Genomic DNA, 14,990 nt, shown 5'->3' on the forward strand with positions numbered 1-14,990 from the left:
AAATTATTATTATTATACGGGTACCTCCATGGAGTCCGAAGACTCGTTGCAGGAGACCCAATTAATCCACATGATCTATCATAGCTCTTCTTGAACCCATTAACAGACAAAGCACTCAAAACTGACTCTGGCAACTCATTCCACTCATTTACCACTCTCCAAGCAAAAAATCTAGTCCTCACACCCCCTACTGACCACATTTATTAAACTTCCAGGGATGACCTCTTGTTCTAGCCAAGTGCTGAAACATTTCCCCTACAACAATCCTATAAACTCAAACTCAAATGTTTTTATTGCATCCCCTCTTTTTCTCCTATCAACCAACTTCTGCAATCCATACACCTTCAATCTATCCTCATAGGGAACATTCCACAGGCCACTCACTTGCCTCTGAATCCTCTCCACTGATTTCTCATCCCCAAGAAATCCAAGGAACTAGACTTGAGGCACAGTAATCCAGATGTAATGCATATCAAATCCTTATAAAGGGGAATTACAATTTCCTTATCTCAACTTGTTAATATGTTCTTCACTAGCCAAGTAATCTTATGAGCTAATTTAGCAACTTTAGCAATATGTCCTCTAAACTTTAACTCTCTGTCTACAACCACCCCTAAATCTCTAGCTTCATCTATTTCTTGGAGTACAGTGCCATCAATGTGATACAAAGCTTATAATCTATTTATCCCAAAATGCATAACTTTATTTCTCGACATTAAACTGACACCGATTAACTTTTGCCCAAACTGACTTAAATCTTCTTGCAAGCTCTCCACATTGCCTTGATTAACTATTATTTTACTTTCGCATCATCAGCAAACAACTGAATATTTCCTATATCATTTATGTACAAATTAAACAGAAATGGTCCCAGGACTGAACCTTGTGACACACACTAGTCACCTGTTTTTGCCTTGATTCTGCCGCCTCCATGTACAACTTTTTGATATCTGTCCAGCAACTACCCTCTTACCCACTTGACCAGCATCATCTCCTTCGCCATTTGTTCTAATTTGCATAACAGTGTCCATGTGGTAGTCTGTCAAATACCTTTGCAAAATCCAACAAAATCATCATGTAGCCATTTCCTTTATCCAACTCAGCTGTTACTCTATTATAAAAAGTTAGTAAATTACTAAGGTATGACTGACCCATTATTGAATTATCTTTTTTACCAATTTTTCTAGCACTTTTACTCACCACACCTGAGACACTGATTGGTCTATAATTTGCTACTGTAGTCATAGAACCTCCCTTATGCAAAGGAATAATTTTGCCCTCTTTCCACTCCCTTGGAACTCTACCAGAGCTGATACTTAAATTAAACAGCTTAGTCAAAAGCTTTGCCAGTTCCACTGCACATTCTCGCAAAACCCTAGCCGATATTATTATTTTCATGTAACACCTCCAGCAGGGAGTCCAAAGACTCATCGAGGGAGGGCACCTGTTCTACAACTCTCCATCTCCACCACTCCACCAAACGCAACTATCTTCATCATCTACACCAACACCACCACCATTAGTATTTTCACAGATAATCACAAACATCCATGTCCACGGCAGGATTCTAACCTGCAGCCTTTTGGCAGCAGGTTAAATGGGCCAGCCAACCAGGCAGACCCATCTAAAACCCACAGAAGTATTTACACTGAGATTCTGCAATATCCTAAGAACCTCCAATTCATCCAACTATGTTCCCACATTAGTGTCTGTCACATAGGTTAAAGCATAACCTCACTAGGCTGATATATGCTTGCAAAGTGGTCACTCAGTAACTCAACTATTTTATCCACTTCTGTCTCTTCATGATCATCACTCATTAAGGTTAATATTCCATAGTTATTCTTCCTCTTACTTGCCATATTGAAATGACCAGCATACCATCATAAATACTGTTTAATGGCATATTATGTATATTACAGTTTTTTATTGTTCTATTTTTTGTCTTGCTACACATTTTATAGTTATATTTATTCCAAAATTTAAAAGTTTTACTGCATTATAATTATTATTATTATTATTATTATTATTATTTCGGGCGACTCCGGGAGTCCTTAGACTCATCGAGGGAGGCCCTAAACATCATATCCACACAACTATGCGATTACATTCTCACGGTATCTATCATACCTTGTCTTGAATTCGTTCACCGTCATAGCACCCACAACAGACTCTGGCAGCTTATTCCACTCATTTACCACTCTAAAAGTAAAGAACCCAGCTCTAACACCCCTGCTAACCACACTCTTGCCCAGCTTCCATAGGTGTCCCCTAGTTCTCCCACCACCAGTCCTGATCTCAAAAATATCCTCTGAATTAATCCTATAGAATCCCTTTAGCAATTTGAATGTCTCAATCATATCTCCCCTCCTCAACTAGTTTCTGCAACCCACAAATCTTCAACCTGTTCTCATATGGTTCATTCCATAGACCTGTTATCATCTTAGTCACTCGCCTCTGGATCCTCTCCACCTCCTCCCCATCAAGAAGGAACCGAGGTGACCAAATCTGGGCACAGTAATCGAGATGAGGTCTTATCAAGGCTCGGTACAGAGGTACAAAAACTTGCTTGTCTCTGCTCGTCAAGGTATTTTTCAACAACTAAGTGAGTTGATGAGCTGATTTAGCTACTTTTGCAGTGTGCCCCCTAAACTTCATCTCCTTATCCACCAACACTCCCAAGTCCCTGGCCTCATCAATCTCTTGGAGTACAGTTCCACCAATGTGGTATACTGCTGCTAATCTTTTCACCCCAAAATGCATAACCTTACATTTTGTCACATTAAATTGACATCCATTCTCCATAGCCCAGAACTCCAATCTATCTAAGTCATCCTGCAAGACTTTGACATCTTCTGCATTCACTATTGCCCTACCCAACTTTGCATCATCAGCGAACAAATGAATTGTTCCACTTAGATCCTTCCCTATATCGTTAATGAACAGATTAAACAGCAGTGGTCCAAGAACAGAACCCTGCGGCACACCACTAGTCACAGGCCGTCTTTTGGACTCTACTCCTGAATAAACTACTCTTTGATATCTCTCCATCAACCAACCACCTATCCATCTCACCAACCCTATATCCATTCCCATATGTTGTAGTTTACGGATTAGTATTCCATGTGGTATCCTGTCAAACGCCTTTGCCAGGTCCAGCAGTATCACTGTAAACCCATTTCCCTTATCCAGTTCAACCGTCACCTTGTTATAAAACTTGAGCAAGTTACTGAAGCATGATCTACCCTTCACAAAGCCATGCTGTCCCCTGTACAGTATCTCGTTTTCATCAATCCATTCCTGCATTTTTCCCTTGACTACTTTCTCTAAGACCTTGACAACGACTCCTGATATGCTGATCGGTTGGTAATTTGCAACCATAGTCTTGGATCCTCCTTTATGCAGTGAAACTATTTTCCCCTCTTTCCACACCTTCGGGACTAAGCCAGACCTGAGACTCAGATTAAACAACATGGTCAAGGGCATTGATAATTCTTTAGCTGCTTCACGCAAGACCCGTGCCAGTATACCATCCAATCCCACAGATGTGTTCACATTAAGGTTCTGTAATAAACTAGTCACCTCCACTTCATTCATCACTATTCCCGTATAAACTAATGGTTCCTTCACTTTTTCAATGTCACCACCTGGATGATATGCTTTTGCAAAGTGCGCGCTTAGTAACTCCACTATATCGACTGATTTAGTGACCTCCTTACCATCGTCATTCCTTAAAATCATTTTGCCGTGTACAGTTTTTTTTCTTGCTTGCAGCATATTGAAAGAACTGTTTTGGATTCTCTTTTGCTTGCAAAGCTAGTTTCCTTTCATAATCCGCTTTTGCTTTTTTTTCCACACTCGTTACCTTTCTGACCTGCACTTTATACCGTTCGTGTGCCTGCAGGTCACCCCTTTCTTTAAATTCCCTCCACAGTTGTTTCTTTTTTTGCAGCTCAAGCTTAATGGTGTTATTCATCCATTTTATCCCTACTTGTTTTACTCTTCGGACCCTAGGTATACAATCAGCCATTACCTCCTGTAAATGCTCCTTGACCACTTCCCATGCTCTATCGACGTCCAGCCCTTGCAGTTGTACATGCCATGGCACTGATCCAAGCAATCTCCTAAGCTTGTCATACTTGCCAGCACGGTAATTCCACATATACCCTGTCTTAATCGAAAATTCCACACCTTTAGCCACCTCCCAGGTCAAGACCTTATGATCACTCTCACCAATAAGTGGCAACATGGTCATATTCATTACAGTCAAATTCTCAGATGCTATTACCAGGTCAAGCACTCTCACACCCCTAGTATTTTCAATTACATGCTGTCTCAGATAGTTATCCCTTAATAATTGAATAAAATCCTTTTCCTTCCTCACATGTGTCCTCTCCTCCTTCCAATCAATGTTACCATAGTTGAAATCCCCCATAATAATTACCCTCCTTCCACTCATTTCATCAATTTGTTTATGCATACCATCTCCACCATCTATTCCATCACCTGGTCTATAGCAGCACCCAACTGTATATTTTATTCTGCCAGTATCAATCTCACACCAAATAGCCTCAAATGAGCTCCTTTCACTATCCTGCGATACAACTTCAATTCTCCTTGGCTGCAGTTCATCAGCTATCATCAATAATACCCCTCCCCCCCATTTTATTCTCTCTGTCCCTCCTAAACACACTATAACCTACATTCTATCCCACTAACTATATCTTCTTCTGTCAGCCATGTTGTCATTTCTTGTCATAATCTTGTCATTTCATTTTTTTGTGTATATTTCTTGGTCTTCACTTTATGCATTATTATCAATTCTGTATACTATTTTTGGTCCCATTTATAATAATTAAAAAATTCCTTGAAATAATTCATTTGAATTCTAAAAAGTATGGCGATCATCTACCTTTTCCTTTTCTATAAAATATAGTAAATAATCATTCTTTCCTTTCAAGAATACCAGGCACGGGTTTTTATCTGTATTCTATGCAAAATAAGTAAAATAACTATTAATCAGTAATTTTAATTTATTTAACCTATTAACTTTTGGATACTGATTATAATTGGACTACTCCATTTCCAATAAGCTTAGATATTATATATTCACATGAAATTTATGAGTTACTATGGACAACTCCTTAAGAAAATTATAAGCACAACAAGTTTTCCTTAATTCTTCTATGTACTCAACAACCTTATGATGAATGAATGAATGAATGAAAGATTAACGAATGTTAGGTGGTATTCAATATATTATGACCAAAAACATCAAAGTCAGAAAAACCGTATTCTGTACACCTTTTAAGACCATATCCAGAATTTAAATGATGAATACCCATATTTCATTTTTTGATGATCATATAATGCTAAGAAGTGAATAAGCATTTCAATCGGGGAAGAAAACTATTTTGTAACAAGAACCAGAAATCAGAAATTGAACTTCATACCTGCTATTAATAGTTCTAATGATGTAAGCTCATTAAGCTCAAACATGTCACTAATAATTAGAGCTTCATCCACCATAGTCTGAGAAAGAACCTGAAGTCCAGCTTGACCGGCAACAGCTATCCCATCAGTGGATGCCCGAGAAACAGTCTGGCGATGAGTAGGGCTTCTTAGCTATACAAAAAATATAAAGATATAGAAAAGCACATGATGAATTATTATATAAACAAATGTATGTGCATTTATTATTTTCGTTTAAGTGGAAACAATAAGATAAACAACAATCACATGATGTGAGTTACACTCAAGAGTAATTTTTTATATTCATATGAAAAGGACCACATTTTTTTTCAGAAGGCAATTATTTTATCAAATTCTTATGCCTTATTGACTACTGTTGGTAGTGTAAAATTCTGGTTCATTTCATTCAGCGTAAAATTTTTCATGGCTAGTTCAGGATACAAGAATATACAAGTGATTTGAAATAGGGTGATCATATTTCGTTCTGAACAGTATAAAAATGATAATCATATTGAAAGTATATACATAGATAATTCAAGAATTTCTTGAAGAATTGAAGAATTTCTTCGCCATTACGTCTAACTTCACACAGTCCGAGAATGTCCCAAGCGACTAAAACAGGACATTCTTGGACTATGTGAAGTTAGACATAATTGCAAAGGAGATATAATTTATTATAGAAGCCAAGATAAAAAAAGAATCAGTGCAGTTGGATTCATGATTAATAAAAAAATTGAAGAACAACATAACAGAATTTTATCATTACCATTATTATTAGACACCTCCAGGGAGTCCAAAGACTCATCGAGGGAGGACACCTGCTCTACAGCTCTGTCTCCGCCACTCAATCCAACTGACAGCAAATACCAACGTCATCTACCATTGACCACCACCATTAGTATTTCCAAAGACAATCATAGTATATTGGATTGAATAGAAAGTATTGTTATTCAAATTTCAAAAAGATACACTCTTAAGATCATCCAAGTTCTATGCACCAACAATAAGTCATACTGATGAAGAAATTGAAGCCTTCTATCATGATGTATCCCAACTGTACAATAAAGGAAAACATCATTTCAGTATTGTAATGGGAGACTAATGCTAGAATTGGTATACAATCAGATGAAAGCTCAATGGGAAACTTTCATATGGCATGAGATATGGCATGAGAGATGACAGAGGAGCAAGGTTAATAGAATTTGCAGAAAAAGAAAACCTGTACATCATGAATTCCTTTTTCAAGAAAAAAGCACATAGGAAGTGGACATCGAAAAGCCCAAATGGAAAAACTAGTGAAATTGACTTTATACTCAGCAATAAGAAAAACATCTTTCAAGTTCTATGTTCTGTTATAAACATCTTCAACATTGGAAGTGACCATCGTATGGTATGCAGTAAGATTCAAATAAATTGCCAAAAAGAAAGGAGAAAAATTTTTCAAAAATCAAAGAAAAACATGGATGTACACAAACTCAAAATTAAAAAAGATATATTCCAACATGAACTAAACAATAGATTTAAAAATCTTATTATAGATGACAATGCTGATCCATCAGAAAGTAATGACATTATTACCCAAAACCTTTTACAATGCTCACTTGAAATAGCTGGTATCACAGAACAGAAACAAGACAAAATTTCTGAAGAAACAAAACAGCTTATGGAGAAATGAAACAATCAAATAGTCTACAGAATAAAACTGAATACACTGAATTGTGAAAAAAAAAATGATCAGAAAACATATCACGGAAGAAATAAGAAAATTCAATTGTAAATTCATGCAACAAACAATCGAAAACAACTGCGGTCTCAAAAAAGCCAAACAGCAATAAACAGATGGCTGCAGCAAACTACAATATGGGACCATAACTAGAGATAGATATGCTATAGCAAAAAGAATTGAAGAATTTTATTCAGTATTATATTAAGGATGACGAATTAAATGAAAAAGAAGAAGTTATGTGGAGCATCCAAAGCTTGCAAAATGGAAAAGCTGCAAGTGAGGATGGAGTTATAGCTGAACTTCTAAAAGCAGGTGGAGAAATGATCTACAAAATATTGGCAAAACTATTTACCTTATTTATTTACTTAAGAAAACTGATGTACCAAGAACATGGAAGAAGTACACTAATTCTGATACATAAAAAAAAGGTGAAGTAGAAGACTTGAAAAACTACTGACCCATCAGTCTACTATCAGTGGTTTATAAAGTGTTTACAAAAGTCTTGACTCAATTCAAGTTATACAACAGATTATCAAATGGTGTAATGAATGTCAGTTACCACTATGTCTTGATTTTAATGATTAAGAGAAAGCATTTGTTTCAGTAAAAACTTGTGCAATACTTAAAGCATTATTAAACCAACAAATGGAGGAACCACACGTCAGGACCATCAAATCAGCATACACCAATGCCATAGCAGCAATTCATGTCAATGGAAACATCTCTACTGTGGAAATACTGGGAAGGGAAAGGTCTGAAGATAAATGGAAGCTATTTAAGCCATTTATGCTTTACAAGTGACATAGCTATCTTTATCTGTGCATGAATTACAGACCTGTATCCATGAACTTCAACTCACTAGCAAAACAGCTGGCCTGAGGATAAGCCTAAAGAAGACCCAAGTTATGTTCAATAGCTATGTCCAACCAGAAATAATAAAAATCAATAACAATGAAATTAAACAAGTAGATCATTACATATACTTAGGACAACAGATATCAATGGAACAAAATATCATGGATAAAATTAAAAGACGCATAATGCTTCGGTGGAAAACATTTGGAAAACTACATTCAGTATTCAAAAGCCAACTACCATTATGCCTGAAGAGAAAAGTTTTAACCAATGTATTCTTCCTATATTGACATATGGCTGTGAAACATGGACACTAAAGGCAAAGAAAATTCAAAAATTAAGAACAACACAATTTAGTATGCTTGGTGTCACAAGACTGGGTCACAAAATTGGATCACAAAAGGAACATGTGGATAAGAAACTAAACCAAAGTCTGATGTCATAGGAAGAGCGAAACATTTGAAGTGGCAATGGCAAAGTCAAGCAGCTTTTAAGTGGTAAACTGTAGACTAAAATATATAAATATTATTGAGAAAAAAATGAGTCAAAACAAGAATCAAACTTTGGAGATAAAATCTGAAGAAATTGATTGATTCAGGTAGACATGTGGTAAAGTTGTCGACAAGGATAAAAAAAAAAGATGTTATGGAAGACTCAGGATATAAATAGAGATAGTCCAGGAAAAGAAGAAATCATATTGAAAGTTGCTGTCAAGTAAGTCAGCAGGTATGTTACCATGATTAATCAAAAGTTGTGGAAATAGTTAATGTATGTGATAAATATTATGAAAGTGGCAAAATGTGCTGGAGTCCACTGAAATCACTTAAAAACAGAGAAAAGAATACTGCAAAATGAATTAGAGATGATAAGCGTTAATAAACTGAAAATAAAGACATTGGATGTGTCTGAAGTAATTATAGTCAAATCTGGTTAGAATGAGCTCCAGGAGACCAATAAAAATTCTTCATTATAACCATTATACACTATATCAGTGATGAGTTAAATCTACTTCCTATTTTTTTTTTAATTCTCAATAAATCAATTTTCAATAGATTCAAAAAAACAAAAGAAGTATTAGAGAGAAAAAAATAATATATGATTACATACCTAGATATTATTTGTATGAATATGCTTATATAAACTACCATACACTTAATATTAAACATAATTAATTTGTCCATAATTTTAAAACAACAGTTTATTTCTCTGTAATTAAAATTAATATTAAACATGATTTCAATTATCCAGCCAACTGTTGTTACATACAAAATCATAGCACTGAAATTGCTTGAGCCTTCAAGATCATATCATCTATTGAGAAGCTAGTATACTTCTTTGCATAGTGAACCAATGAGCAATGCTTCATCGATGTTTGTAGGCTCACACTTTCTGAATTTTTTTTTGTTTGAGGAAGAATAACGATGTAAATATCTTTATTTATATATATCATATGTAAATTTACTTTATTTACATATATCTTTATTTACATAAGGGAGGAGGGCTGGAGGATAGACACTGGAGAGGTAGGTGCAGTTGGGTTGGTTCTCACATGCAAGATTAGGTTATAAACCAGCCCATAATCTGATGCAGAGGTGGTCATAAAAAAATAAATAAATAAATAAAATCAGTCCTTTCATTTTGAGGTATTTTAAGAATTACCCAAGCAATTAAGAATTGTTTGTATAGTTACCAAAATTTGTACAGTGTGGCTGTGTAGTATACTGTTTATAAAAGTGGGTAACGGTATGGGAATATGCATAAATTAAAATCATTATGACCTTTTGCTCATTACAGCCATGATGTCATTATTTCCATGCTCATCACAGCAAAGTTCGACTATACTTTGAAAGAATGCTAAATGACAGCAGCAGTGACAGAATAGAAATATTCAAGAAACATGCAATCAGGAATACATATCAATACCTGATGTAGAAAAAGCCATCACAAACATGAAATATGGAAAGGCAGCTGAAGCAGATATCTGACTAGAAATGCCCAAATATAGATATTTAAATTTTACAGCTACACTTTATAATTAAACAGAGAGAGAGAAGCCTGGTCAGAAGGTCAAATTCTGGATGATTGGAGTAATGCTCTCATTGTACCTATTAATAAAAAAGGGAAATTGAACTAAATGCAAAAATTACAGAGGAATTTCATTACAAAGTGCTTCGGGTGTGTTTTTGTTCCATTCTTGTCAAGTATGAAGGCAAATATACTAAGAAAGTAAGACAAATTGTGTTAGAACAAGCTGGGTTTAGACCAAACAAATATTGTCAGGATCAGACTTTTACATTAAAACAAACAGCAGAGAAATAATCAAATGGATATTATATGGATCTGTACTTAAGTTTTGTAGATCTAGAAAAGGCATATGAGAAAGTGACAACAGAAAAGCTGACGAGATATCTGATATCAGTATGTGTATGACGAGATATCAGTATGTGTAGGCTTTCGAAATGTAAAGACTTATCTGATTCCTCAGTTAGTAGAAGGTCCAGAAATGAGAGCAAACCATTTAATTCTAATTCACCGGTGGATTTTATATCAGGGTGTTGACGATTCGGGTACTCATGAAAAAGCAGGAGTAAAGGTAGTCCATGGTTCCAGACTAAGAATATATATATATATATATATCATTTTAACCTTTTCTATATATATATCATATATATATAAAAGGTTATATATATCATATAACCTTTTCCATAATTTTAGTTTATGATGGCCTTGTTTTCGAATGTTTCCATATAAAGACTTGCTAACACTGACAAAAGAGAACTGCCCATGGCTAGACTAGAGTTCTGTTCATATATTGTATTTTTTATGTTTGAGATACCCAGATGAAATACAGTGTTTGAGGAGTGCCATTACTTTCTTAGAGAATTTATCTTGTAGCAGTGCAAGTAGATCATCATTTAGGAACATTGGTAAACAAATTAACAGCATCAAAGCTTGCTGAATTGTCTTGTCCATCAAGGATAATAATGCTGACGCTTGAAACAAAATGCTGAGTTTTTAACAAAGGATGGTGATTGTCCTGCAGGCCATTTAGTAGTTTAGCTAGATGTCTTTCAAAAAGGTATGTCAGAGAATCTATCCCTTCTACTATTGGACGTAGAGGTGAGTCAACTTTATGAATTTTGGGTGCCCCGTATAGATGTTGAGAAAGAAGAGAATGGAGAGATAGTCTGGTTTCTCCGTTAAATTCAGGTTGTTTTCAAAAGATTATTGGTGCAATTTTGAAGCTCTCTAGTAGGGTCAAGATCCATAATGGAGTAAGTGTCAGTATTAAGAGGCTGTCTAACTTTATAGTCATAATCATCTGAGTCAAGGATAACCGTAGCATTTCCTTTGTTTGCAGGCAGGATCACTATGTCAGAATTGTTTCTAAGGTTGAGAGCAGTTCATTCTAAAGGTGAAAGATTATCAATAGGAGGTTTCACTGCATTTATGGCAAGTGCTGATTTGAACCGAGTCAGCGATACCTCTTGTGGAGATAAGACAGACGTAGCTCATTCAACTTTTACTAACAAAATGTCTTTAGGCACTTTCTGGGAGTAGACTGCAATGTTAAGGCCCTTGCTGAGAACTTATTCCACCATAGACAAGACAAATGCTTGGATTTATTAACAAGTTTTTTGTCAATGAAAAGTTGATTATGAGGTTTTATCTTCCATACCTGACATTAAGATATCAAAAGTTTTAATTAGTTTAGTTTTTTTTTATTAATTCTTTTATTAGTATCAGCCATGTGTTCATTAAGACACTTTTTGTTTTATTACAGATTCCAGATGCTCTAAGTGTATGAAACTTTTCTTTAAATTCAATAAATGTGGGAATAATAGCAGACATTTTACACTAGCGTAGAAACACTAACCTGTTGACACCTTTGACAATCTTCTGTAACAACCTATCCAATTCTCTAACATACCTGGATATAGCCTTGTCATTTAGGCACACTACAGAAGTATGTAGGCTTTGCCAATTCATGAGTATGGGACTAAAGTTTATAAGGGAAACACTGGAATAAGAAGATAACATTTATTTTAATTGAAAACACGATGTTTCATCCTAAATGCACAGGATTTCTTCAGGTGTAAACACACAAACTAGTAAACTAGTAGACAAAACAGTGTGTGGGTGGGTGTGTGTATATATATATATATAATGTTGCTTGGGAAGAGGTCAAAAGACATCATAGTGTGAGGAACAAACAGCAATGGTGCCGACCTTAATAAGATGTAGGACCTCCTTTCACTACAATGACTGCAGCAATCCTATGAGGCATGCTTTCCACAAGCATTGATAATAATCAATGGAAATTTTGGACCATTCTTCCTGTAGGCATGTAACAAAATCCTGAACTGTTGCAGGTCAGATGTCCTAACGTTCCAGTTCATCAGGGCTCAAGAGGGCTCTGTGGAGCAGTCAAGTATGGTGATGTTCATATCCACAAACCAAGCAGTTACAGCAGCAGCCTTATAACATGGTGCACTGTCTTGCTGAAAGAGACAATGATCAGTTCCATAGAAACACCACAAAATAAGAAGCACTGCATTGCATTGTCCAGAATGTTCAGATACCTCTCAGAGTTCAATGTTTGTGGTGCTACAGAGGTCCAATACGAAACCAGGAAAAATGGGACCATACCATCAACTCTGAATTTCATACTTGGGGTTACAGAATCTGGCGAGAGATGTTCACCAGGCATCCACCACATCCACACATGTCCATCTGCTTGAGAGTGGGTACATGATTTTTCGCTCCATAAAACAATTTTCCAAGCTTCCACATCCCGTTGTCTATAGTGGTGCTCTTTGCACCACTATAGACAACGCTGCATGTTAGTTTGGGTAATGTAGAGCTTGCATATTGCTGTTCTACCATGGAAAACTATGTTGTGAGCTCAATTCTGAATGTTTTTGTGCAGATTCATGTTCCAGTTGATGTCCAGAACTCTGCATTCAACATATCGAATGAGAAATGGTGGTTTTTACATATTATCCTTCATAGCACCCTACAGTCATGTTTAGTGAGGGGTGGGTTGTCTGCTGCAAGTAGTATTTGCAGTTGACTCCATGCACTTCTATTTCACTATGGTATCACCGATTATTGATCTGGAATAGCCCAATTTGTCATCAATTTACTGAACAGGCCCCTCAACATGCAATCCTACACCATACATCTTTCAAACTCCAAAGTTCCCTTCTTGCAGCCATTTCACCCAGTCATAGTTTTACTGACTTGGGAGCATCATATTCCTCTAATTAATACCCAGCTATATACATGTGACTCATTATATGGCACAATGCACCTTGCCCATGTGGGTGTCCTTTGCAGTGTATATTATTGTGAAGACAGACTATACAACTGTTAACAAAAAAAAGGCTATTACTGATCATAATCCTTTGGAACTACTGTATGTATATTTATGGATCTTTTTTTTCTGGAAAAATGTACTATTTATTTCAAATCATTTAACCATATTTTTGCTACTCTCATGTCCATTAAATCCATCCTCTTTTTCCTTTGGATGTTTCTGAACTCGACCCCCCCCCCAACCTGAAGGACACAGTAGCTCTCTCAGTATGGCACTTCTCCTTTGACCTGTTCCAACTATGGTGACTGTATCAGTAGCTATGGCACCACTAACATACTCTCAGGATCATTGGTACATACAAGCTTCTCACCAAGACAAGATAGAGATACTATTGAGGAGAGTATTTCCTCTGAACCCTAATACTGTTTATTCCCATTTATTTAGCTGTGATCGAGCCACAAATAGTAAACATGCTATACGACATCAGTTTTGAATATTGCTAACAGATCTTTTACCTTGAAAATGTCCTTGTAACAAGGAAGAAATATACAGGAGCTAATAAATTCAACATTTTTAAACATGTTCTAACCATCATTTATTTCATAATAATGTCTATAACAAATGTTCCTACATTTATCTCCACTCTTATTTATCATCTATATGGCTGATTTTAGTGAGGATAGCAAAATAAATATGGAAACAGCAAAACTGATGTGGTAGGATGTCAACTGAATATATTTATATGGAATAAGAAAGAAATTAGTCAAAATAGTAAACATATACAAGACAGTGTTGAAGAAAAATAGCATTAAATCTAATAAAATTAAATAGTGAATGCAGCTCTACTTTATGCAGATGACAGACACAATGAAAGGCTCAAGTGTTGGTGATTATTCAACCCCCCATAAAAGACAAATACTGCTGTTCTATTTCCCCCAAGCACACCTGAAATACAAGATTATAACAAAACTATCCCTATCCCTTATATCAAGAGCACAATTGAAAGATAGCTGAAATTCAATATTTAGTTCAAATATTAAGTTCAAACCATACATTCAACCAGCATATCCATCCATTCTCCAAAGGACAAGTTTCATCCACTCAATACAGCCTGGAGCATAAAAGACTTCATGTGCCAGCTAGGTATACTTTGAATAGACCAGCAGATCTGTTAATCTTCTTCATCTTTTGCCTTATCCCATCTATTTGGTGTCAGCCTTTTTTACATGATGCACTTGTCACAGAGCCTGACATCGGAGGGGGGGGGGGGAAATATTTCTTGTTTGTAGAAGTGTGTTCAAAGGGCCGGTTTGCCTGTTCTGAGGGACGAAAAACCCAAGTTTTTTCCAGGAGGAAAAACCCTCCACCTCTGTATGAGACTAGCTAACTCACTTTTAGTCAAAAGAGACCAGATAAACATTCCTCACATCATGGACAGGAATCAAACCCAGGTCATTCCAACCAAAGGGCTTCATCCATACTGACTGAGCTACTGCTAATATCTGCCTTAAAGAACATAAATGCTACATTTGCTGTGAATAGTATGGCAAATCAGGAATGGTAGATCACACTTTGGATACCCCCCCCGCCCATTACATAGAAAGAAACATCAACAAT

The 14,990-nt window shown here is 36.0% G+C and overlaps 1 protein-coding gene across 3 annotated transcripts in view; it reads right to left on the bottom strand.

Annotated features, from left to right (window-relative positions):
• The window catches only part of Nup205 (nuclear pore complex protein Nup205), a 610,691-nt gene that overhangs the window by 545,883 nt on the left and 49,818 nt on the right, over positions 1-14,990 (bottom strand). For all 3 annotated transcript variants that reach the window (XM_090405724.1, XM_090405715.1, XM_090405707.1), the window contains exon 3: positions 5,454-5,625. In XM_090405724.1, coding sequence (XP_090261850.1) covers positions 5,454-5,625 — 172 coding nt within the window. The remainder of the gene's footprint in view (positions 1-5,453; positions 5,626-14,990) is intronic.

Source organism: Typopeltis vanoorti, chromosome 2, assembly GCF_054136105.1.
Source record: "Typopeltis vanoorti isolate ZY-2024b chromosome 2, IOZ_Tvanoo_1.0, whole genome shotgun sequence".
Lineage (NCBI taxonomy): Eukaryota > Metazoa > Arthropoda > Arachnida > Uropygi > Thelyphonidae > Typopeltis > Typopeltis vanoorti.